Source organism: Erithacus rubecula, assembly GCF_903797595.1.
Source record: "Erithacus rubecula genome assembly, chromosome: 19".
NCBI lineage: Eukaryota > Metazoa > Chordata > Aves > Passeriformes > Muscicapidae > Erithacus > Erithacus rubecula.
In genome coordinates this window covers 12412395-12438856 of record NC_136671.1, presented here as the reverse complement: position 1 = coordinate 12438856, position 26462 = coordinate 12412395, and the positions used below count along the sequence as shown (strand labels likewise).

Genomic DNA, 26462 nt, shown 5'->3' with positions numbered 1-26462 from the left:
CTTGTTTTCTATATCACTATTCATTTACTGTTTTACACAAAGTGAGCTCAAAAATACCATAAATTCTTTGCCCACAACCTAACATCCAAGCCTGAAACTTTTTTCCTTGGAAACAGCTTGATTATTCAAGTCTGGTAAAAAATTTGCATTTCTTGTTCCTAACCTAGAAGAGAAGCATAAAACCATCTACATGAGAAAAAGCTGAGGAAAAAAAAAGCCCTCAAGTAGCAATAAACAGATCCCAACCTATTGCAAAGTATGAAAAACTGGCTGCAACAGAATGTGACTGTAAAATGGTCATGTTGTTATGCAGACTCAATAGCTCATTTAAAAATAGTGCCCAACCCTTCCCTTCTCTAGATTTTTTGTCTTTCTGCAAATAGGAATCTCTCAAATTATATTAATGAGAAAAAAAAAATCACTAAATCACTGCAACAGCTCAGGACTTGGGCAAATATTGGGATCTCAGAGCACTCACAGACATGAAGATAGTTAACTGCTGAACACAATATTTATGGCTGTTAATTGATTACAAGCCACTTTAAAAAACAAAGCTCAGCTCAAACATTTTGTCCTTTCTGAAGCACATTTTCCCTTGAGTGAGATGCTCAAGAGAAACCCCACTGCAGGCTGACTGGGAGCTGCACAGAATTCACCTGTTTGCTGCTACTTTCCCTGCAAGTTTAATGCATCCCCCCTCCCCTAAATCCACTTGGCTCCAATCATTCATTTACTTTTAGTTTTGCCTTTAAGCACCTCTCTGGATGTCTGAAAAGAGATAAAGCAATTACTTGATTTCATCCTTGGGATTTCAGCTCTCAGCCTCTGCATGGTGCCTCTTTAAGCTTGATGAGTGTCTAAATTCTCCCCAGATTAAAGAGGGTTGTCTTCTTTCTCTGTGCATTGTACACAGGGGAAAGGAAAATCAAAGGGGGCCAAATTTCTGTGGGTGGAAACCCAAATGGTTTCTTTCTGCTCTGAGGAGGCTGTGCCAATTTACACACGACAAAGATCCATCTCAAACTATTTTTCAAGCAGACACATACATTTAAACATGCCCTAAACCCTTAGCTATGATTTTTAGAATGGATTCCACAATAAACAGGCTCTTTTAAAGTTGTACATATGGTCACCCTGAGGCAGGTTCTTCAAGAACTCCCCAGGATGGTTTGAATCTGTGCCCCAGAGATCACTGCCCACAAACTGCAAGGAGAAGAATGGTTTGATCAATACACAAAGTAGGGCTGAGCACAGAAAAAAAATAATTAGAGGAAGCTACTGTTGTAGTTCTTGGGTTTATTTCTGTCTGGAAGTCCTTGAATAATGATCCCAAACGCAGCACCAGTGATTACTGCTTCCCAGTGATTAATCAGCTGCAAAGTCCTCCTCTTTTCTCTTCCTCATCATCTCCCTGAGAGCAGGGAGGGAAGCTGAGCAGTGGTTTTTGGAAATGCAGCATTTTGTTCAGCTGCTCCCCATGAAGCCACATGGGGGCCATACATTGCAGACTTGAGCCTCTCCTTCTCAGCCAAAATCCTTAATCTCAGAATTATTTCTACAAATGGGAATTAAAAGGAATTTGCCCTCTTTTCCCCTGATCCCTTCAGATCCCTTCCCTGTGTTTTTAAGGCAGCTTTCAGCAGCCCTTCTTTTCTGCTCAGTGTGTGACAAAAGCACAAAACTGAGGTGTGGGAGGGAACCCCACAGATCAGAACTCCCTTGGATAAATTCCAGCCTCAGAGAGATCAGAGCTGACCCCTCCAGATATTTTCAGACCTCTCTCCATCAGGGGACTGTGCCTTAAGTCCTTCTGTGAAATATTGAAGTCCTCAAACTTCCAGGGCCCAAAGGAGTCCCTAATTTATACTGCTTATTTAGCAGTAAAATCAGAAGTTTTTCCTTTTCTGTGACTTACAAGTACCCAGTTATCCTGCAATAGTTATCACTGACATTTTAACCTGGTAACAAGGAATCAAGTATCTCTACATATGCACGGTAAGAGTAAGCAATAATATACTTTATGATAACATTCTGTCACAAAGCTTGCTTTTCCCATATTTTCAGTTTTTGCTGTGAATAATTTCACCTCACTTCCAGAAAGTCCACAGATGAAACAAATGAGGTCATACATAAAGATAGTTGATCTAAGTGATAGAAATGCAGCAATTAAATATGATATGATAATATAAATATGATAAAATGCAGAAATGCCAAGTCTCCCATTTTACTTAAGGAGGACTTGAACTGTTTTTTGCAATGGATAATCTCCTTTTATCAACTAGGAAGAATCTTGCTGATGGTACACAAAGATGGACAGTGCAAACTTTCATCACAGAAACTGGGGAGAGTTTTAACATCTCTCCTTCCAAAGTAGCAGGAATGTCACTGCTGGGAGCCTTATTTTCTGAATGGCTGTTCAACTCCATCTCTGAAATCCTTATCTGCAAACCAGCCTCAGAGCCACACTCTGAACACAACAAGCACAAAGGTAACACCAAACAGCAAGAAATGCCTCATGAAGGAAAAGAGGATATAGATTTCAAGGAGGAGAGCTGTAAGAGGAGTCTGAGAATCATTTCCAGCTCCACAGTGCAAGGTTACCTGATGTTTGCCATTCCTGACAATAATGCCTGCAGTTAACACGTTCCAGCTGGGAAGCAGAACTAGCATGATGTTAAAAAAACTCAGCCTTTGATGCCCTGATGAAACAAACCTTGGGTTTTTTTCCTGGATTTGGAAATCACCTCTGCAGAGCACTGTAATCAGTCAGCTCTTTTGGCCATTCCCAGCTGGGACAGAATTATGTGGCCACAGAGTAACTCCCCTCTTTATGTCTGGAAATACAAAACCAATAAAGGTTTTTGGCTTAAAAATAGTATGGGAAAGCAAGGGGTTTAAACTGTATTCCTAAAATAATAGCTGGTGTTCTAGTTCAGCAGCTCTGGCATTAAATTATTCCATGGGGGAGAAAAATAATTTACTTTATAACCCCCATATTAACTGCCTCAAAAATATTCAGAGGATTTTTATACTGTAACTTGAAAGGCACATCTCAGCTTGCTCCTCATGTCCCTGAAACTGTGACAAAAACCTGCAAAACTGCCATCAGCTGTTGGCATGGTTTTGTTTTCTGTAAAGACCCACATAAAAATTGATAGCAAACCTCAGTGCTTCACTCCCTTCCTGACATAACTGGCCCAGAGAATTCAGAGGGGTCAGACCACACAGATGCACGAACCACGTTTGATCCTGGTTTACAGAAGTCAGTGGAGTCATACCACAGATGGCCTTTAAATCTCCTGTGACCTGCAGGACTGATCAAATGCACTGCTTGGAGCACACTGGGGCTTTTTTTCACCACAATATTTGAATCTTGACCGTGCTTGGTTTCAAAGCTCCCCCCGGGGCTGCATTATCACTTCTTGTATCAGGTTTGGCTTGCCCAGGGTTGCACAGCCTGTGGTGGCAGAGCAGGAAATTATCTACATCTCCTAATTCCACATTTACAAATGAACAGCAGCAGAGCAAGATGCTGTGGTTTGCTTACACTAGTCAATCCTTAATCACAAGAATTGCTCAGGAGCACCACACAGAACTATTGACAGATTGTGATCACGAGTCTACAGACACTCAACTGCACAGAATTCTTTGTGCTCTTAACACAGCAGCCCACAGGAACTCCTCCCAGCTTTGATTTAACACAATCTCAGCAAAAACTGCTCCCAACTCTGTGGTTTAAAATCTCAGGTTCTGGTTTTTGATGCTCATTTTAGGACTAAGTGAATGTAAAGTCATATTAATGAGGTAAAAATGTTACTCTACATCATGAAACTCAGCCAAAATGAGAATTAACCTGAGAAAAAACAGAAACTGAATGTCACAAACTCAAAGCCACAAACTCAGATCAGATGCTTTTCTACCTTAAGGGCAGTCCAAGCTGGAAATCTGTGATGAAACTCTAAACCAGGGAAAGCCCTTTGTGCTGCTTCCAACACAGCCAAGAGAAGAAAAAGACACAGAAACTACTGTGCATTTTAAACAGAATATCATGGTTCTAGAACTGTATCAGCATCCAACCTTTCAAAAGGGCAGTGCATGTGAAAGCTGCTAAACAGAAGACAAAATGAAAACAAAAAATAGGGGACAGGAGAAACAGAAAATCTCATAAAAGGAGATAAAACTCAGCTACAGATCAGAATTATTTTGTCTTCCCCTCCCAGTTTTAGGCAGGCCCAGCAGCTTTCAGTGGAACTAGGTGATTATCTCTGCTAGTCCCTTTGGAAAATTCCACCCCCATCTTCTCTATAAACTTATCTACACCAAAAGATTTTTCCTCCTTCTGTGTCTGCACTGAAGACAGCACATAATCCTGAACTGCCCCCACCCATCTTCTACTTCACTGAAAGCAGACCCAAAAAAAGCCCTAAGTTTAGTTATCCCTTTTTTAAATCCTCATCTTTGCTCCCTGCACTGGGCAATGGGAAACAGATTCAGCCAGCCTTAAAACACTATCTCAGCAACAAAGCATGCAATGTGCTCCATCTCATCCCTCCACTCCAACTGAGCCTGCAGCAGTGGGTGGTTTTCAAACCTAACATTTGATCAAAATGAAAAACTGGGCATTCCTTTCAGCCCGTGACAGGCAGGCTGATATAAATCACAGCCTTCCCAGCAAGGGTTCTTCCACACACAATGAGCTGTGGCAGTGCCTCAAAGCTCAGCCCCGGCCATTGTAAGAGAAAGTTTCAGGTTTTTAAAGCAGGCCCGGGCTTTTTACAACAGTACTAAAACCAAAAGAGGGGGAGAATTGATGGTGTGGCTGTTTGAGGGGTGTTTCCCTTTCAGGAGTTGTATTTGCAGTGGGTCGGTTTGTGCCAGTGCCTCCTTTTAACTTTCAGTATTTCAGCAGCATTGAAACCTCTGGGCTGGGGCAGCCTCAGAGCATTTCACACTCACTCACATTTATACATCCCACAGGTCACGGTCCATTCACTGTCCCCTCATTGTTTTAGCAGGGAAAGAATCTCCTCCTCAGCCACCAGCTCTGGAGAAAAGCTCTGGGATGTGCCTGCTCAAGGAAAGGATGGTACCAAGGATGCAGAGTGTGATCAAAGCACAGCTGGTGCCATCCCCACACTGCTGCTCCTCCAGCTAACCCAGCCACCTTCCAGAAATGCCCCCCAGCCTCGACAGCTTTAAGCCCTGACTTCAAAAGACCAGCTTATCCTTCAGGGCTAAGCTGAGTGACAGGTGGGGGTCAGGAGGAACCCCCTGCCCTCCCTGCAGCCGGTGTAGGGTTGCACAATTGTCCACATTCCATCTGAACGGGGCCAGCTCCAGAGCTGGGACACCTCTGGGACACCTCTGTGCTGCTCCAGCCTGCTCTGGGCAGCAGGAGCTGTTTACACAAAGCTGTGCCACGGAGATAAGAGTAATCTGAATTTACCTGCCCTTAGAGACCTGCTCACCTGCCAGGTGGAGGTGCCAGGGTGGGCTGGGCACACCAGCCAGTCCCTGTCAAACCTTCAGGGAGCACAATAAGTGTTCACAGGGTGTCTATCCCAAAAATCTGCTGTGCTGCACAACTCTGAGCAGTGCTAACAGCTATGAGCTCCACGAATACAGCACGTTAAAGGAGCAAAGAAAAGGATGAGCTGAAAGTGCTCTGAGAGGAGTTCCATGTAGAGAGGTTTGAGAGGCATCCACACTCACAGTTTTGCCCGTGGGGTTTGTGCCTCTGTGATCAAAAGGTCAGGAACCACAGCAAGGGACACCAGGTGTGTCCCACCAGAGACTCAAATTGCATTTTTCATCTATTCTCTCTTCCTATAAAAAGGGAATATTAGGGCAAGGCAGCTGTTGGAAACTTCCACACACCAAGCTGCTCATCCACACTGAGTTTTTTGATATTCTTTTCTACTAATGAAACTTTTTTCTTCCCACAAAATTGCATAACTCAAGGTGAGCTCTGAGCTGTGAGCACTCCCTCTGCCTCACCAGGTCTGCTGATGGCACCACTGTCCAAGTAACACATTCTCATGCAGTGTAAGAACATGAGAGATGCAACAGCCAGGCAAATGAGACTATTAATTACCTAATGAATATCAAGTGCTGTTTCTCTGAGAGATGAGATTCTGCTGTAAAATCACATTTTCTGCCTCAAAAATATAAAAATCTAGAGGAAAACAGCAAAATTATTTAGTCTAAATCCAGATTATGGGTGGGAGGAACAAATCAAAATGATAGTCTGTCTTTAGAAAGAGGTGCACACAAAGCTGACTCTGAAAGCTTTTCCTGCTTCCAGACATGGATTTGGAGAGGCCACTGCTTTAAACTCAGCAGTACCAGAACTCTCCAGCCACTGAACTTCAGCTGTGTGTCAATTCTGAGAGTGGTAACCAAGGCAGGAACATGAGCACAAGGCTCAGAGTCCTGCAGCTGTGCTGGAGTTACTGAGGGACCCCAGAACATCACTCATGTGTCACTGCACATCACCACACGTGTCTAAGAACTGAGCTCTCAGATATGGGACCAGCATAACGAGCCAGAGGAGAGCAGGAAAATAATAACACAGGCATATGACAAAATCTGCCAGTAACTTAAATTCTGTGACTGTCAGCAATTTAAAACTCAAAACAAATACACCAGGCTCCCTGAAAAGTCATTGTAACAAGGTAAGAGAAAAGACAATACTCTTCTGTACTCTAGATTTAACTAGATTTCAAAATAATATCTCCTTTCTCCTATCATGTCAATAAAATCTGGAGTGGGAACTGATGCTCACACACAGCACCAGGCCTTTAGCTTATTTCCACTGCTAACTTTAAATAACAATGCATGAATGGACAAAGTGCTGGTTTATAGCATCCTCCCTTTCAGCCTCTCCCTTGTCTCAGTTCATTTCCCCGTGGCACGCTTTGTTCTTAAAGCAGCCTCAACCACCCATACATCAAAATATTTAATCAACATTTCTCAGCCAGAAAATAATCCTGCTTTAGACCGATTCAGTGGGAGACTCCGCAGTGGATTCAACATTAAAAAAAAAAAGGCTCAGAATGCATTTCCGAGGGTGCTTTAGAAAAATCAGTGCTGACATGATTTTAATGAAAATCAATAAGTGACACTAGATAATGAAACAGGCATGCAGCAGCACTGCAGCCGGGCAGCTCGGGAAGGGTCCGGCGAGGAGAACACGGGCTTAAACAAAGCACAACTTTTAATTTTTGGTCCGAACGATGCCTGGAGGGCTCGCCCAGCCCTGCCAGTGTCCCCATTGCGCCACCGCCAGTGCTGTGACCAGCCGTGCCCGGCCCCAGCGGGGGAGCAGCAATTAAAGCTGAAGTTGGGAAACTCTCGGCAAGAGGCCTGTCCCTTCTCGGAGTAATTAATTCTTTGCTTGCCGCGCTGAGATGCGATGAATGAGCGCACACTCTGGAGTAAGAGCTATGCTAATGCGGAGGAGCCGCGCACAAAGAACACAAGCGCTGCCCGAGGGGTGAAACTGTGCAAACCCACCGTGCCCGAAGGCAGCACAGCCCGGAGAAACCCCAGCCCAGCACTTACACCGGCTTGACCCTGCACTGCTGCACCTGTGGGATACACCTGGAACCTTCTGCACAGCCTTGGCATCGCTCTGTGACCCGCACGGGTGCCAGAGTTTGGGATGCCGGCACACTCCACAAGGATGTGCTCTCACTGGGACCCCAGCACAGGCATCACCCCCCAAAATGAGCCCCAGCCCTGCTGGCTGAAGGATCAGCACTCTGGTTATTGTGGGACTCGCTGCTGAACCCCAACAAAACTGTTCACAGGCTTTTCCTGCAGGGAGAGAGGAGCTCCACTCTCCCGGGCTCTGTGTGTTTGATCGGGATTGGAGTAATCGTCCTCAACAGCAAACAGCCCCTGGAGTCAGTCTGTGTCTGCACCAAACGTGTGTTCTGTTCACAAGATTTCAAATCACAGCTCAAATGAAAAAAACAAACAACGCCGTAGCAGAAAATCATTTGAGGAAAAAGAATAAAACAACTGACAGCCCGCATGCAAAATTACTGATAAGAACGGAGAAACGAGGGCTCATTATGAAATGACACTAAGAAACTGATTGCTGCAAGAATAAAACTTTCCACCTCGAGACACACAGCGAAGCCTTATCTCTGTTCTGTGTGACACACAGCTTAAAAAGAAAGAAAACAAAATGGAAACAAACAGCTGCAACATAACTGAAACAGAACCAGCTCTAGTCAGTTCCACTTTCTAAATCCCACTGTTCCAAAACTAACAAGCAGCAAACAAACCAACAATTCCCCCAGTGGTTTAAACATTCACACTTTATCCAGGGAAGTTGGCAAACTGAGCAAAGCCCGACAGAAGCGGAGGGAGCTGTGCAGGTTCCAGAGAACTCGCAGGAGCTGAGGGCAGCCAGAACAAAAGTTACCCAGCGAGTCAACAAGGCGACTGCAAGATTCATTACAAAGTCAGACACGGTGTTTGGCTCCTGGCTGGACAGGAGGCTGTGACATTAACACACGGTTCATTACAGCACAATCACAGCCGGCTCCTTCGGGACTGCGGGAATTAGGGATGGTACACATCAAACGGATTTTCCCAGGAAAACACAGGGCCTCCAGTCCAGCCCCAGAAAATCACTAATTATGGTGCAGAACCCATTTACATGCACGGAATACAACTTCTGCTCGGCAGTTCTTTGTCTTTTTTCCACTGCAAGGGATTTCAAAGTCATCCTCCTGACAAGAAGCAACTGAATATTTTTTCATATTACAGCAGAAATTCCAAGAGAGCCAAGATATAAAAATACACAGTAAAAGGAATTAATTTAATATTTTCTCCTAGCAAGCATACAATGATGTTTTATTAGCAGGATAAATTACTTTTCACCTCGGAAGCAAGGGCTGCTACACTGAATTACTGTTGCAATTCAGACAGTTACATGTAATCAATCAAGGAAGATTTTAAGTCGGTGCTATTTAATGGCTAATTCCTCAAAACACAAAATAGCTGAGCTCCTGCAATTAGTCTCTCACAGAAGGAAAGTAAAGATGTCACAAAACAAGTAAATGAAAGTAAAGCAACCCAAAGATCTTGGGGGGAAAGGGCAGCTTATTTAGTATTACTAGAGCAGTGTTAGAATAGTTTTAGCAAGTATGATAGTCTATATTGATTTCTAGTGAAACCCTTGAGGTAAAATATGCTTTTCAGTATAATGAAGCACTCTGCAATCTCATTTTGTGAGTTAGCATGCATTTGAAGAGCTTTTACTGAAAATAGGTTCAAGTCACCAGAACTGGAGAACGTAACTGCACAAATGTCTCCATTTTCTTAACCACTATTTATAGCAAATTGCCATATTTAAATACCAGCACCAAAAAAAGGCTTCTTCCACTTAGAAATACATTTAAAATACCCAGCTTTAAAGCATCTTCCTTATTAACAGTCTTTCTACAGCATCACATTCTCAATTGGTACAAGTCAAAGGGCTTCTTCAACATTAACAGAGATTCCATATTTCTTTGCTCCAGCTAAACTTCTGTGGCATTTTAATTATATCCGGATTTTAGAGAAGATAAAGATGAGGCAGTGTCTCAATAACATACATGTCTCATCCTCCATTCCTTCTGAGGAGAAGTAAATCAGGTTTTTGACGCTGCAACAAACCCAGTGTTTGCAATTCCTTTTTCAGGGAGCTCAAACTCATTTCTGAGCTTGCAAATTCCCACCCAGCTCCTGCTGACTGTAATGCGAGCCGGCCTGGCTCCTCACCGACAAAAGCAGGATAAAAAGGGTTAAGGGACACAAATCCAGGTGTTTCCAAAGCATCCCTTTTCTTTGGTGAGCTTGTAAAGGAGGTGAGAAGGAGGCAATTGATGAGGGATGAGAAAATGATACCAAAGGTAACAATATGGGAAGAAGAGGCTCAAAACCAACACATTGTCGTTCCACGTTAAACACTCAGTTAATTCCTCATTCCCCTGCATGTTAATACCTCTGTGTGGCTCACTCTGGAAGACTTTAGACATCCTCATGAGAAACAGCAGTTATCACCTTGTTTCTGTTCCAGCAGCCACTCGCTCCCTTCTCTCGTAGAAACTCGCTAACCCAACGTGATTAAGCCAACAAACCCCCAGAAGCAGCCAGCGCATTTTCTGAGTGCCTGGATGGATGGCTGCCTGTCCCCAGGGGACAGCAAATGAAGGTTTTAGAGCCCTCCTTCCTCCCCCTGGCAATCCATCACCCAGCTGAAAAGCAACCTGCCCATCCCTCATCCCCCCGGTTACAAACCAGGGCACCAGGGAGCAACAAACCCCAGGGAAAAAACACCCCCATGTGCACAGCAAGTGAGGGAGGCAGGCACAGAAGCAGTTCATCAAAATACTTTAATACATTTATTTACACACTCTTGGGTTTTTTTTGTTTTTTTTCTTTTTTGCAGGGAAGGAATACAGTAATGCACAGTTTGAGTATGTGTTTAAGCATAAAGAAGCACCAAAGCAAACAGATAAATCAATGTACTGGCTCCTGTGACATGTTGCATCCTGATTATTGCAGAAGTAAAACAAAGCCTGATCATCTAACAAAAATAAAATAATAGTGAGGTTTATAGCAGAAGTACCCACTCTGACAGAATGCTCCATTTTCAGTTTAGGTTTCACGGTTATTTTCAAGTACCAAGTAGGGAGCAGCCAATTTACAATAAATCCAAAGCACCAGCTGAATCTTCTCCTCACCTATGGGCCCAAGCATCCTTCTGGCTCTCTGGGATCCAGGATTCCCCCAGAGCTCACTGCCCTCCACTCCAAACCTCCACACCCTCCTCAGCTTCTCAGGCTTTACCATTTTACCACCTTGGTGATAAATTCCAGGTGATTTTACTAAGCAGTAGCAAATGTTTGATTGCACAAGAACAATTTAAAAAAAGAACTTGGGCAAAGGAGAGGGAGAAGTTAAAAGATTTCCCCTCTCCCCTCCTTTTCCTGAATCACAATTCCACTTCATGAAAGATCAAGAGGGACCTTCTCTGCCAATCTCTACTATCAAAAGTATAATGAAAAAGTCAGTCACTTCCTCAGTACTGTGAGGGAATGGAAGTGAATTCCACAAAGGAGCAACTGAAAGCAATCAGATTCACTTTCTGCACAGCTGGGAGAAAAGCAATGCTCTTACTTAAGAAAAAAAGGATTAAAAACCAACTTAAATTTGCTTTCTTCAGAACCATCAATCCACTTGAATGAAGAGAGCCCACCTTTCAACTACAAATTGGCAGATGTAGTGAATCATCCCAGCAAATGCTGTGCCCTTCAAAACTATAATAAAAATATCCTCTGGGCTTTTTTCCAGGGGTGGAACTCCCTCCACATCTTGAACAATTGACATCCTCTTTATCCACCTACAGCAGTGCCCTTGTTTGCTGCAGAGGTCACCACACAGCACATGGCTAACAAGAGGCTCAGTTCATAACCTGTCTCAGGAACACAGGTATTAGATTAATTTTCTTGCAATGACATTTGAGGGACTCCTCCCACAGTCTGAGCAGTCCATTCTCAGGGAAAGCATCTCCACACTGAGCCTGCCCAGCTCAGCCCTCCTGAACAGTTCCAGGAGTGCTCCTGGGAGGGTTTGCTGCACTCTGCAGTTTGGGGAGAGCTCACACTGCCAGGCCTGGCAGGGAACTCCCCTGGGGAAGGGCTGCCCAGGGCAAAAGGCAAATCCCTGCCCTGCTGGGCTACTGCTGATGCAGTTCACACCTGGGCACCCAGAGGAAAGGCCAGCAAGGAAAACACACCTACTGATCAATTCAGCAAACCTCACTGGCAGTGATGCCTCACCTGGGCTGGCAGCTGTGCCAGCTGTGCCAGCCAGCCCAGCCCTGCAGCAAGCCTGGGTACCAACAGCTCCTGCAGCAGAGGGGCTGCAAAGCAAGGCATGCACACCTCCCTCAGAACTGCACCCCTGCAGCAGGACTCCTGGAGCTGGAGAGCAGGGCAGTAACCAGAGCTCACCCAGCAAAGGCAAAATCCACAGCTGAGCTACACAGGAGCTGTGAAAAGCCCCAGTGAAATACTCCAGGGGAACAGGGGGATCAGCTCAGTCCTTCCCACCCCAATTCTGCCTCTAACACACAGTGCCTGGTGGGACTGTAAAAAGTGAATCCCAGGCTGAGCGAGCTTCTCCCCTTGAGTGAATGAAGTGACAGCCCTGACACAGATGGCAAATGGGAGCAGGGGAAGGGCAGCATTCAGCATCATCCCTAAAGACAGGGAATGATGTCCTGTGTGCCACCAGGACCCACTCCTGCAGTGCACACTGCCTTCCCCCACTGCCATGTACCTGGCAGGATTCCACAGCTGCTGGAAGGGAGAACATCTCTGTGCCATCTGAGGGGGGGAGAGCTGAAAAAGGGAAGGGGTGGAAAGGAGATGCAGAATTACTTTTTCATTCAAATGTGAAAATCCAGAGATATGCATGGGTACAAGGAAGGGCAGAACAAAGCCTTAAATATTTAGTCTTCTTTGAAGCTTTCACACTAATCACTTAAGCCAACACAACATCTTAAAAATCTCCAGAATTATCCAAAGCCTTTCTGTTAAGCCAGTTCTAAGGATACAATCAGTTCCTCTCCTGCCCTGACATCACACAAAGCGACTCAGGCAGCAGTTAATAAATCTAAGCCTCTGTGACAGATTTCATCTTCCACGGGGGAAAAAAAGCTGCAGAGGAAACCGAAAAATAAAAGAGGATCTGAGGGAAAAATCTATTCATTGATCAGGGGAAGGAGAATGCTAAATTCAGCTGGCAAACAGCAGCCTGGCAAAGGAGTCATCGAGACACTTCCGAGTGTGCTGGCACAGCTTTGTCCTGGAGCTGCAGGTTTCCAATGCACCCTGCAGCTCTGCAGGACTCAGACCCAGTTTTTTTAAGCACTGAAAACATCACTCTCCTCTGCAAATCTCGACTCACATCCTGAAATTCCTCAGTGCCAAAAATGTGCCAGGTGACCAGCTCCTCTGTAATTTAACTGGCAGTTTGTGGAAGAGAAATCTCACCTTCCACCACAGAACTGGTCTCACAATAGGAGAGGTGGTCACTTTCTTTTCACTGATCTCTCTAAAACAACTTACAGTAATCCCACATCTTTAAAAAATCCTTAAACACCACAAAATCAAAGCAGCCTTTCTCCTGTGCTGCAGAGTATACACAAACTCATGCACAGACTTGCTGAAGAGTGGAAGGGGTTAAAAATCTGTGGAGAATGAGAGAGAAAGGCTAAAAAGCACTACTGCCTTTAATGTTAAAAACACTAATTTCAGTCCATTTGTGCATTCAGAGGCATTCTGGTTTGAATTTCTGCAGTGAAACCAGATGTCTCAGAATGCACAGACTACAGCATAATCAGCTTGTCCTGGGCACAAGTTCCAGCACATCCAAAGAAATTGGGGACTCTCAGAGAAGAAGCAGCTAAATGCAATAACCTGGTGATTGCTCAGAAACACAGCTCTCAGCACTGGAACTGGGAGGGGGATGGAATAGGACAGCAGTGATGGATCCTGAGCAGTGTCTGAGTACAACACAACTGTGAAAAAAAGCACATAATCAAGAGACAAAAAGCCTCCCAGGGAATGAATGTATCTGGTTGCCCTGTCATTGCATATAATCAAATAGATGTTATAATAGTGAGACAGCACGTTCCAGAGACAGCTGTAATAATCAGAGCTTTAACAACACAAAACCCCACAACATGGCAGTGCCATGATCATCTTCACTCTCAAGCTGTCCAACTGAGAAGAGAGGTTGTGCTTGTATTAGCTTATATTAGCACACCACTTATCTAGTTTCTAAAAGCAGAATTAAAACCTTCTGCCATGTGCTGACACCTGGCTGCTGTCCAAGCTCCTACTTCATTTGGCATTATCACTGAAAAATGGGAGGCTTAGGCACACTGCAGGGAGATGGGAAGACAGGAGGCTGCCCATTACTGTCAGCCCATCCCATGGGCTCACTTCTCTCCTTCAGGAGACAGCAATCTGCCAGACATCACAGCAGGGAAAATTCAGTTGTCTAAACTCACTGATTCAGGTTATTGGATCCCCTTTTTAGCCCCCAAAAGCTCATCCCAACATCAGCTCAGAGCAGAGCCTGGATGCAGATGTGACCTTGGTGAGGAATGTTCTGTGCCTGGCACACAGTTTGTGCATAACCACTGTCCCTGACTTCAGGAACCAAGAGGAGCATTTTCTGGAGGTGTGAGTCCAGCACAACAGCTTTGCACAAAGTTTCTGACACCATTTCCCACAGCTGGCTCCTCCTGCTACTCCTAGCACAGAGAATCCTCCTGCTCCAAGCACTGCTCTCAGTGCACTCCCTCACTGCCAGGCAATGGTTTCCAGCTCCAAAAATCCTTTTTTTTTTTGTAACCACAGCATATCTGCTTCATTATTAAATCCCCTTTTCCCTATATTCCCAACAACATGAGGCTAGAGTGGTAGAACAAAGCATCAGAATTACCTTTTAACTAATTTGTGAGCCTCCAGCTGCCCTATTCTCCCATTCCAGAAGTCCCTGAACCTTGCCAGAACAGCAGTATTTGACATGCTAAGCCCAAGCAGAGGACAAATATGAATATGGTGATTTGCTTATTGAGCTGCATACATAATTATTAGAAAAGTAATGAACAAAGAACACAGCAGGCCAGAAAAAAAGATTGAGCAGGCAGGGTCATGTATTTCAGCAAAGCTTCCTACTTGTTTATTAATTAATTGAGACAGCTTTTCAGAAACCTTATAGCAACAGGGGTTCCCATTTATTCCACATGAACATAATTTAACTGCTGAAGATCTCTACCTGGGAGGAAGCATTTTTGATGTCAAGAAACAAAAAAAGGAGATGAAGAATTTGAAGGGAAGAAAAAGTTAAGAAAATACCATCAGAGTCTGTCAAACACATAATGGTCCTAGAGCAGGGGGAGGGAATCTCTCCCCTCTCAGCTCCAGGTTATCTGAGCTGCTGGGTAAAAGTGCCCAGAGCCAGCCCTCTGCAGGGCCATTCCCACACCCTCAGCCACGAGAGCTGGACCTGCACAGCACATCCACCCCAACACCTCTGCCCATCAGGAGTGCCCTTCCTGCAGAAAGGAAGGACAAGAATAGCCTGGACTTACAGTTTATCATTCCTCTGACAGGCAGAAAGAAAGCTTGAGGTGAGCTCCTTTCATCCCTTGCCACCCTTTCCCTCTGCTCTGTCTGCTGCATGGGGGCAATTAAAGTATTTTAGTGCCTGACTGACAGCCCAGTGCCCCACGAGCCACAGGCAAGTAAAGGGCACAAATATTCCACAAGGAATGTAAACAGAGCCATGGCAAAACAGTCAGCAGCCACCTCCATCAGCATTCCTAAAAATCAAGGAACACTCTGCACAACTTCCTTTCCCTCCCTCCATTGATTTTTTTTATATTAAAAACCAAGCCCAGTCTCAAGTGAACAGAGATAAGAGCATGAACGTTCTCGTTTTGCTGCGAGCATTCCATTTGCTAACACATTTCAGCTAAAATTCCTGCTTAGTCACGCCTGACACAATCCAGTCTTTTAGGCAAACATTCCCTCCATTCTGTGTGCTATGGCTGCCAGCCAGCTTTCAGTTGATGTACCCAGGGTTTTTCTGCTGGTGTCCAAGCACAGGGAGATCTCTCAAACCTGCTCTCACACAGCACTGTCATCCCTGCATATGCTCTCCCATTTAGAAACAAAGCAGATGCAGAATTATGTATAGGCAGGTCTCAATAGTGCATATTAATTTTAGAGATATCAAACAGAAAAACTTCTAAGTCAGGTTATACACAGGAAATAAATGTATGTCCTGAAACAAATCTTTATGCAAACAGCCAAAGGACATAATTGTTCACCCTGAAATTGAAGCTTTGTTGTAGGTGGCTTTAAATGAAAGGCTTTGTCTCTATGAAAAAACACCAACAGAAAAAAAAAACCAAAACACAAACCCAAACAATTTCCAAGGCTCCTCCAAAAGGAAAAGTGAAAAAGGAGGGGAAAGCTTCTGATTAGAAGTCAGGTTCAGAAATTCTGTCAATGAACACACTGCTCAGCTGCATTTCCTTCTCAGATCACTTCTTTAAAGTCCAGAGAGCTTTAAGATCCCAGACAAGATTTTTATCAGAAAGGAGCAAAGATGCCCAGTGTTTTGGCCAACTACCTGACCACTGTTCCCACCACCAGCTCCTCCCAACCCAGCTACCCACAGTCTTGAAACTCAGGGCAAGAACCTGCTAGAGCAAAGTGCAGAAAGAAAGAAAAGAGGAAATGAAGTTTTTCCCCTGTTACCTGCAGTAGTTCCCTTTGGGTGCTGGGTGGCAAAGCAGCTCCAAACAGAAAAGGAAACAGCCCAGCTCCCAGTGATGTGAAGAGCAAACTCCTGGCAGGCAGAAGGTAATTCCAGCAGTGAGTAAAAGCTGCAGAGACATTCTCTGCCATGCCCTGTCCTTCCCAGCACTGGGAAAAGCTTTACACCCCCCTGCTCCTCCTGGGCTAATCTTGGGTTCCCAGGGCCTCAAGCTGCAGCAGATGGAGTTTCCTCAGGTTGAAAAGCACTGAGAAAGTCTCTGAACATTTAAATATTTCTTCTCTTCTAACAACAGCAACTCTTCAATTGTGCCTGCCCAAGGTTTTTCCAGAAATGCAGGAGAATAGAGCCTGCTCTGGAAGCTGCTAATTGTTCCCCAAGATATCATTAATTTCTGAGTGGTTTTTTTAAGATAGTTGGTCTGTTGCCTCAGCTCTAATTACATTTCTCATGTCAATTAATTAAAACCATGCTAAATGAAATGCCAGTTTTTATTTAAAGTTTAGGGGGGAAAAATCATGGGATACAATTAGATGTTACCAGACATGATCTCAGCAGGTTTTCAATTATTCTATGGATAATACATCCCTAATTTAATACAAAGCTGCAATTAAGAATGTAATTAACTTGTGGCATTCTACTGATGTCATACACCACAAGAACATATAACAGAATCCTTAATGGATTGCTCTGTTTCATCCAGGATGAATTAGGCACATAAAAATAATTCATTATGGGAGCGTGGCCAACATAATGACCATATCCAAAAAACAAAGCACAAAACCAGCTTTGTCCTGTCAAGGACGATCTGGCCAGAACCCAAACCTGCACCTGCTGTGGTGATTTACCTACAGAGCCAGGTGAGGCTGGGCTGGCACTGGAGCAGGGCTGTTCCCTGAGCACAGACACAGGGCAGAGCTGCTGGCTCTGCACTACAAACCTGCACCTCAGTCTGGGCTTTATCTGCAGGGCAGCCCATCTCTGCAGCTTAGGAGAAACCCTCCAGGTCACCTCTGCTTATTAAAGGAAGGTTTCTGAAGCACAGAAACCTGCTGTGCTGCCTAAACCAAAGATTTCTGCTCTCAGCTGCCATTATTTGAACATCACCCTTTCCTTAGGTTTTTTTTAATATATGACATTTAAGGGAGGAAGAAGAGAATAAGGTACATTTCCTGAGGAAACCTAAACAGGTCCCATTAGAAAGCCCTCAATACTACAAAGAGCTGCTCTCTGTTCACACTGTAAAAAGAACCTACAAAATATTTATCTTTCTTTCAAGTAAACCCTCCTACAAGAAGGAGGGGAGGATAAAAGCTTGATTTATCAGCTAAAGAATCTCCTGCACTACAGTTCAGTGGTGATGTGTCAGTAAACAGATGAAAACATCATCAGGTGAGGCTCTGACAGGCACTCTAGGAAGCATCAAGGAATTCTAGAGCCACTGAACAGACTCCTGTGAGACTTGAAAAGAGGACACTTCTGGTTTTCTTTCTCTCTAAACACTTAGTAGTACTTCCCTTTCTTTAAAATAAATTAATGGAGTGTCCTAAGCCTATTTTTGCTACTTGCTGAAGGAAATTACCACTGTGACATTCAAATAAAGTTTCATTCTGTAAGCTGACTGTAAGGAAACTCATACAGTGGACAACAATTCTCAAAGCATCAACCACTACACTCAAAAAGAAACACCCAAGTGGATTTTCTCAGCTACACTCTCAATAGCTTAATTAGCAGGAATATTTATAAAGATCTCAAAGAAAGCATGACTTTTGTTGTTAAAGCCTAGAGACAATTTAAATTCAAACCTAAAACACACATCAGATTAAGAACTGGGGGAGGTTCCTGTAATATTTTTATCAGCCATTCAGGTCAATACCATTCCTGACCCTCAACATGCTCAGCCTCTTCTGCAAGGTGTTGAATCCTCATCCCCTGACAGCTGCAAAGTGATTTTAGGGGATTCTAAAACATCTGAAACCTGGTGGGGGAAAACTATTTCTTCTGCATGCAGTGTGCAAAAAGGGAATGGCAGCTCCTTCTGACACTGCTCAGAGCTCACAGCAAGCCAAGGTGAACACTTGATTAACTGATAGCAAAATGTTGCTCTGAGATTTTTTTCCTGCCCTCTGCTCAGAGAGCTGAAGAAGTGCAAAAGCCACAGGGTTCCCTTCCCATGGCTCACTGCTGGTAGATTTTCAAAGCATGCACAGTTCCAAGCTGTTTGCATCTGGATCCACCTCCAGGTCTGCCAGGGATCCCAACATCCTTCCCCTGCAGGATTCCATCCCCCACTCCCATTTGCTTTGGTTTCCTCACAACTTCACTCTCAGCCAGGGAAAGGGAAACACAAACCAACCCATCCTCTACCAACCAGCACATTTATCACCCAACATCACCAACACAGAAATGTTCTCAAACTCATCCAGCCACAGAGATTTCTTCCTCCAAGCAGTTATCACACACAGATACATTCAAAAATTACCAGACATAGCTCTTTTAGTTTTCTAAACTATCACTCCAATAAACCTGAAGCAGATGTTGCCTTTATATATTCTGCTAACGCTGTCAGTTTTTAATCAAAATGGAACTGACGAAATTCATGGTCTTAGTTAACAGCAAAGCTCCTTTGAATCACAAGATGTCTCTTTCAGATCAAAGTGGCACAGAAAGAGTCTGAGTTCAAATTTATTCTCCTGTATCCAGGGTCTTTCTTTAGGATTCTTACCCTTTTTCCACAGCTCAAGATGTTGGCACTTCATGAATCAATCTCAAAGGATATTAAAAGCAGCAGGAATAGCCTACAATGAGCCAGAAGGTTCCTTCACAAAAAAAGAATGTGAAGTTTGCCAAGAAAAGCACTAAAAAAATAATAAGGAAATCCAGACTTAAACTTAATTCATCCCCACATACATATGCATTAAGATACAGCCTTTAATGACAATTTATTTTTTCCAGAGTACTTGTGAGCAAGGCTGACAGAACAGACAGCTGCTCACCATTTCTTTATCATTGTGTATAACCCCAAGCAGTCAATCAAGACACAATATTCAAGTGTTGCACTGAATTATGAACATTCTGATAAACTTTTTAGGCAGCTTATCATGGTACTATACAGCACACTTCAGAAATATTAATATATTTACTTACACAGCCCTTTGCTTGAACAGAATTTTCCATGTTTTAAAAGGCTGAACTGCAGCACAGCAAAATTAGCAGCTACACTCTCAGAAGCATCTGCTAATACAAATGCCTAATTTAGAAAACCTGTGGCCTGATTTTCTGAAGGATTCAGTATTAGTGCAAGTTCTGATCAAATCTCCTGCTTACATTAGGGACAGCTATAAAAAAAAAAAAAAATCAAAGCCTAACAGAAATGTGCCTTTTTTCCCCCAGCACAGTGCTGTGCAGCAGGAACATGAACAGAATAGAATTCCCCAGAGCATTACTAAACTTCTCTTTGTCCTTCTACAATCCTTGCTCCTTCCATGGGACACAAGTCAACCTGCAAACTCACCCAGCACGTCTGGCTACAGCAAGGGAAGATAGAAGGGCTCAGAAAATGGAGCCCTGAGTGCCAGGGGCAATTTCAGAGAGGAAATACAAGATGCTTAGAACCAGATATCCTGTGCCTCTGTTCATTCTGTGGCTGGTGTTTGGTTCCTAAAAACAAGGCTCTGGTCTTGGAAGGGCTGCTAAAAACCAGTTCTGGGGTGCTGCCACCAGCACTGAGTGTGACAAACAGTGACAAAAACACCAGAGCTGCTCTCAGCTCCCAGTCCAACCCTCACTGGCCATCCCCACACCTTCCAGCCCTGCAGACAATACCCTCCTTCAGCCCCAAACTGGGACTTTTTCCCAGGAAGCAATCCATCCTGTGTGCAAGATGAGACAGCAGCCCCTGCCTGGGCACCTGTTCCTTAACCCTTGGTGTGCCCTGAGTGCTTCCTCCTCCCTGGAGGAGCACTGGGAGCTCTGCTGCTCTCACCCTCAAACTGGGAGAGGAACAGACCCAGGAAAACCCACCTGCAGCTCTGCCACCCCTGCTCCCCCAAGACAAGGCTCCCAGAATAATGCTGCTGCCACCACCTCGATTCTGCACCAAGAGCAGACTAAATTCAATTTTCAGACTCCAAAAATCTGGCAACTTTAAACAGATTTTTTTTGTGGAATTCGACCAAAAGTTTCAAAATATTTTCATCCCCCCCTTTTTATGTGCCTTTTTGTAATGCAGGAACATGTTTGCAGGAATTATCTGCAGTCATGAATCTCACTTAGTAAAAATGAATGCTAGCATTCATACATCATCATCACTTCAGAAAGAGATTAAGGGAAGCACCATCTATCTTTGCCTCCAAAAGTGAAAATCACAGGACTTAACCCAACTAGTGCTGCTCCTGGAAATGATTCTAGCTGGCTAGAACTCAGGATTCTCCTTTGTTCTCAGAAACAACTGAACCACTTCACAGAGACTTTTCCGAATCAGCCAGAAACACACAGTGTGAAAAAGCTCAGCTAAAGCTGCTGCAGCTTGAGAAAGTCCCACTTTGAAAGTATTACAGTGCACAGAGTTGAACAGTTACTCTGTGACTTTCTCATCATGGATATTTGCCACTTTCTAGAGAGAAAAATGGGATTACACTCATTTTTAAACGACCAATTCAGACCAAAACCCCCTCTCACTTTTACTGCCCTTCCCTGGCTTCTCTCTCAACATAACACCTATCCACTAGGAAATATCACATATGCAATGAATTAGACCACAGCCCTTTCATCTCCAAGTGCTTTGAAAAGTCACTTAGCAAAGCCAGCAGAGTTTGTTTTCCCAATGAAGAAAGATTTCTCCACTAAATCTTCACATTGGGAATGAACCATGTGGTTTGCATTTTGTGTTCTTCAAAACGGTTTCCCAAAAGCTCACACTGCTTGGATTTCATTTTCAGTTAAGTGGAGCTAAAACCTGAAATGTGCTGAGACAAATTAAAAATTATAAAGGAGGGGTTGAGGTGGGAGGGGTTTATATTCACCCTGTACTTATGGAAAGTGCTAGTTCTTTTGTGCCCTTTTAGTATAGTAAATTTCAATATAAATCCAAGTGTATTTCTTCGATAAGGAAGAAATGTAACAAAAGCAGAGGCTGGCTTGTTTTCTAAGGAGGTTGGATAACTTATTAGAGTAATATTTGGATAACCAAGAACACAAAACAGCACAGGCAACACAAAGGAGCTTTTCACTCCCACGTGATGCCCAAAAATGCAAACTTACTCTGTAGATGGAAGAAGGAAGTCAAAACATCCCACCAATGTGAATTATCCTCTGGAATCATTCCTTACTCTGCTGTGATCACTGGGGCACAGAGTAGTTTAGGATCTCCCTCCACAGCAGATTTGGTAACTCAAACCACAAAGACATTCACCTGATCACAGAACAGCAGCTTGAGCCATTACACTGACCCAAAACTGAGTTTCAAAATCCAAAACTGAGCTTCTCGCTGCCTGCAGAAACTGCATGACACAGGACAAGGTAAATAAAATTGTGGTTACATTTGATTTCTATAGAGGTAAAAAACCAAAATCAGTAATCAAGGATAAATACATTTAAAATGTCCCTACTTGCAACAGCCAAATAATTTCCATTAAATCCCTAATAAGCTGAGCAAATAGACTCAGATTGTTTCAAACATCCTCTCATGAAGGATACTGAAGTAGTTCTATTTGAAATGCACCTACCACTCATAAAGAGAATAATTATCACAAAAAGAGAGAAATTCCCAAAATCACTTTAACTCAACAGGGTCTAACAGTCCCAAATTATATCCAGCATTCTGAACTGTCCCCTCTTCCAACACAGGAATATGTAAATGCTGGGGGGGGAAATAAAATCATTGTAAACTATTATCTGTTTGTGAATAACACTATGAATGTCTGACACATCAAATCCAGTTTTGTACATTGGAAGGGAAATTGCATGGAAAACAAGAAGGGCTGAAGGCATTTTACCAAGCAACTATGAAAATAATCTATCAGCCAACAGCTTGTGCCAGTGTCTTGGCAGGTTTTCACATGCAGGTTCTAAAATCTCATCTTTAATTTTAGAAAAGTCCAGAGACATAAAACAATGAACTAGGAAAAGTCAAGAGGAACCAATAAGCCCTGGAGACCCAGAGCTCCAATCTGACCCTTATCAAAGGAAAAAGGGGGAGGAGGTGCAAGAGGCACAAAGGTCAGAACATTGCTGAAGTCTGAACAGGTCTGGAAGCTCTACAAAGCTGAGAGATGCATTTCAGGGTCTAGACCAGGATCCAGATTTCAGAGGCACTCAGAGCTGTGCATTCAATTCCAAGTCACACATCTCAGCAACTGACAACTTTTCCTCTTCTCAAAACAAAACCAAATCAGTGCAAGCTCTGTTCAAAGGGACCATTTGCATTTTGTGACTTTCCTGAACAATACTGCCTCAAGGCATGGTTTCTTTGCCTCAGACCAGCTCTGACATGACTGCACTACAGGATCATGTTTAAATGTCATCTGATGATTCCCATTCAAGTGCCACAGTTTCATTGCTACAGCTAATTTAATTCTAAATGAATTTTCAAAACCAAGACTAAAGTTCAATGGGAGCCTGAAGCTTTGAGCCTGCACTGCAGTGATATCCAGCTTTAATCCATGAAATAGCCAAGGCAACACACCAACCTCTGCTCCTTTCAGTAAGGGTATAATGCAATAGGGACCTTCCAGATGGACCCTGCACTACAGGTGTTTCCAGATTTGTCTTTCAAGACCAGTCAGCACCAGCCTTTTATCTCCAGACTGCTCGTGGCACTCCAAAGGAAAAAGGAGAATATTCTAATTCCCTTATGTCACATACAATTGGAAAAATTCCTTTTACCAGCTTGCTGACACTCCCAAACACAACACATCAGCTTATGGAATCAATATGAAAGTGTAACAGTGAATTGTTGAGCACTATCATGTGATCCTGATCTTTTATCAAAGTGGGGTTATCCCCCAGCAAAAATGAAACAGCAATAATTCACAGTACTCCCTAATCAGCTACAAGTACTACTGTAAAAAGAACTTGCAATTTACCCCAAAATAAAAAATATTTTCCTATCCACATTATGATAACAAAAAGGCAATCGAGTGCTGTAGTGATTTCCATTTTACAGATGAACAAATGAAACCTGACAGGTTATCTCAGCACTCACATCTGCACACACAGCTGGGGAGAGAATTACAGAAAATAGGGAATACCACTTACAATTCCTTGCTCTTCCCTTTTCTCACTGATGGAGTGACAAGGGAACATGCTCAATACATATACATGGGAAGAGAGCTCTATCTCTGAATTCCTTTAATAGGTTTCTTTCTGAAATTATCAAGGGTATAATTATGAAAAAGAGAAGCACAAAGGCATTTGATACATTATGAGCTCAGTAACATCTGTCATAAAACACTGTCTTTTTGAGCACCTATAAAAGATGGGAAATACAGCAATTAGTCAGTCTGCCAAATAAAACAACTTCTTCCTTCTAATAGTAGAAATAAAGCCATCTAAAAGACAAAGAATTGAAGACAGAGCAGGATAGACAGGAGGGACCCAGTGAAGAAGCAGCACCAGCTCCTGCAGTGCCAGGTGAGTTTTTCCAGGGGACAGAGGTGCCACACTCAGGTTGGACAGGTGCAGCTCTCCTTGGCTGTGGGGCCAAAACCTGTCACACACTCAGTCACCCAACAAGCCTTTCACAGCACAGACACTGCCCTGAAATCTGGGGCCTTTCTAGTGGCACCACCCTTATGCTGTGTGAGTCGAGTTTAAATCCCAAATTACAGCTGTGCACAGAGAGAAGCCTCTTCTCCACCCAAACAGCTCAGTGCTGCACAGCTGGAGCCAAAAAACATCCACATCCCACCAAAACAGCAGAGGAAGCCTAAACTCATCAGTAAAAATGTGGGAATGCAAGGAATAACAACAACTACTGTGAAGTGTGACAAAGCTGTGATACAGATCAATGCTCTACAAGATTTTACATAAACCTGCAGCAAAACTGAGACCCCCATGAGTTTTTGGATATTATTCACAAGTGGGTATCCACCCCTCACTAAGGGGCAGCCAAATTCAATCTCCCATGTTCTCATCAGTGAAAATTAGCAGGTATTGAGAAGTCAATACTATATTAACTTCCCCACAGTAGTTTATTCCATTTGCTACTCTTTATTTCATGCCAGCAGAGTGAGAGGTCATTTGATTCTACAGTGCAAAAATCAAACATTCTGGCTGTTTTCAGAGAGATGAAATTAGAAAGTAAAAAAAAAAAACAAAACACCACCACTTCAAGTTGTGAAAAAATTATTTAAAAGAATAAAGATGGATAAGGCATAATTGCTGTCTCCACCAGCACACCCACAACACCAACAATGAGGGCTGGAAATGAGTATTGGATCAAAGACACTTGAGCAGCCCAGCAAACACAGATCAGGCTTCAGGCTCCAAACAAGCCTGATGGCATCACACAGTGACTGATAATTCAGCTGCAGAATTAAAAGTGGTAATTAAATGACAGAGCAGCAGGGCCTGACTCCATGCCCACAGAGGCAGCTCCCAGCTGGGTACAAGAGGAGACAGCACAGGTCTGTCCCACCTGTGAATCTGCTCCACTGCACAGCAATTCCCACAGGTTTTGCTCTAAGGACACACTGACCCTTTCCTGTCATGAGCAAAATTATCCTTTCAAATGTTGCTAACCTGACATCCCATCAAATCATCCCTGGGCTGTTTTCTCAGCAATCTCCCAAGTCTCCTCCTGGCATGTTTCATCAGGGTATCAGTGCTTCCCAAACAAACTATTTTTAAACAAAGGAAAACTCAGAGTTTAACCCCCCACCCCACTCCACAAGCTCTGTTCTTGTAAACCACTGAATTCTTGGCTGGAAGTTCTGAAAAAGAAAAAAAAATTCAATCTGAGGCAGATGCTTGGCATGGCATACTTTAGCTGAAACAGTTAATGGCTGGAGAATTTATAAGAAACTAAAACCAAACTCTTCTAATTACAACTCTAATAAGAAGTAGTGCTACCAATCCTGTTTGAAATTATAGTACAAGAAACTTGTACTTGGGGCTTTTTGTTTGTTTGTTTGTTGTGGGGTGGTGATGGTGTGTGTTTGGTTTGAGCTCAGGAAAACAGTTTTATCTAAAGCATCAAAAAGCACATTCTAGCTGCATGAGGAAATGGCAGTATATTAATGTAAGCCTCACTTTTATGTGTTCAATGTGATAGAGAACCAGCAAAATGAGAAAAAACTCCAGCCAGCACAGAAATCAAAGCTGCATGGCTGCCAGAGTGCCTCTCGTGTTCTCTAACCTCTCAGTGTTTAATATCCTGCAGTGGATATATGATGTAAGCAACTCCCAGAACAATCCCTTTTTTTTACTGGAGTGTCCCAGGGACAAATTAAATCCATACCACTGCAACTGCTGGGCTGCAGGACCCAGCTCAGCTCTGCCTTCCCTCCCCCTCTCTTGCTTACTCAAGCAGTAAGTTGATCCCAAGGTGATACAAACTCACCCTTTATTAAAAAAAAAAAAAAAGAGTATTTTCAGTGCTTTATCTCCCCTGGAGCAGTTTCCAGAACAATCAGAGGCAGGCCAGGGCTGGCACAAGAAGAGGGTAGCTCAGTTTGGGAGAGGCAGAAACCTGGAGCATTGATTTCCATTGGCTCAGGCTGGTAAAGAACAGCACCCCCAGGCAGTACAAGTGCTTAGAAAATGGAATTTCACAAGGACAGAAACAAACATTTCAAAAGTTAACTTTCACTCTTAATCAGAAGGGAAAAATCAAATGGATACATGGAGTTACAATGCTTTTCAGAAGTTGTTTGGAACAACTAATCTTCTCATCAGTTAGTTCATTTTTGTAACAGCAATACAATATTACAGAAAAGATAATTAATAGAATATCTGTCAGTTTGTATCCGAATACATCTGCTTGAAGTCAAAATGGTCACTTTGTGTGAAACAGCTCACCAAAAATAGAGAGTCATCTAAGTAAATTTGGGATGCAAGCCCAATTTTCAAAGCAAATTGTCTTGTAAATTACATCATTT

At 43.4% G+C, this 26462-nt stretch overlaps 1 protein-coding gene across 2 annotated transcripts in view; it reads right to left on the bottom strand.

Annotated features, from left to right (window-relative positions):
* The window catches only part of TMEM132C (transmembrane protein 132C), a 162732-nt gene that overhangs the window by 129693 nt on the left and 6577 nt on the right, over positions 1 to 26462 (bottom strand). Inside the window, exon 1 of one of the 2 annotated variants that reach the window (XM_079322104.1) lies at positions 15170 to 15332. The exons of the other annotated variant lie outside the window; for it this stretch is intronic. Within the exon in view, the coding sequence (XP_079178230.1) occupies positions 15170 to 15260 (91 nt within the window). The 5' untranslated portion in view covers positions 15261 to 15332. Of the gene's footprint in view, positions 1 to 15169; positions 15333 to 26462 lie in introns of those variants that run through there. 2 annotated transcript variants of the gene reach the window in all.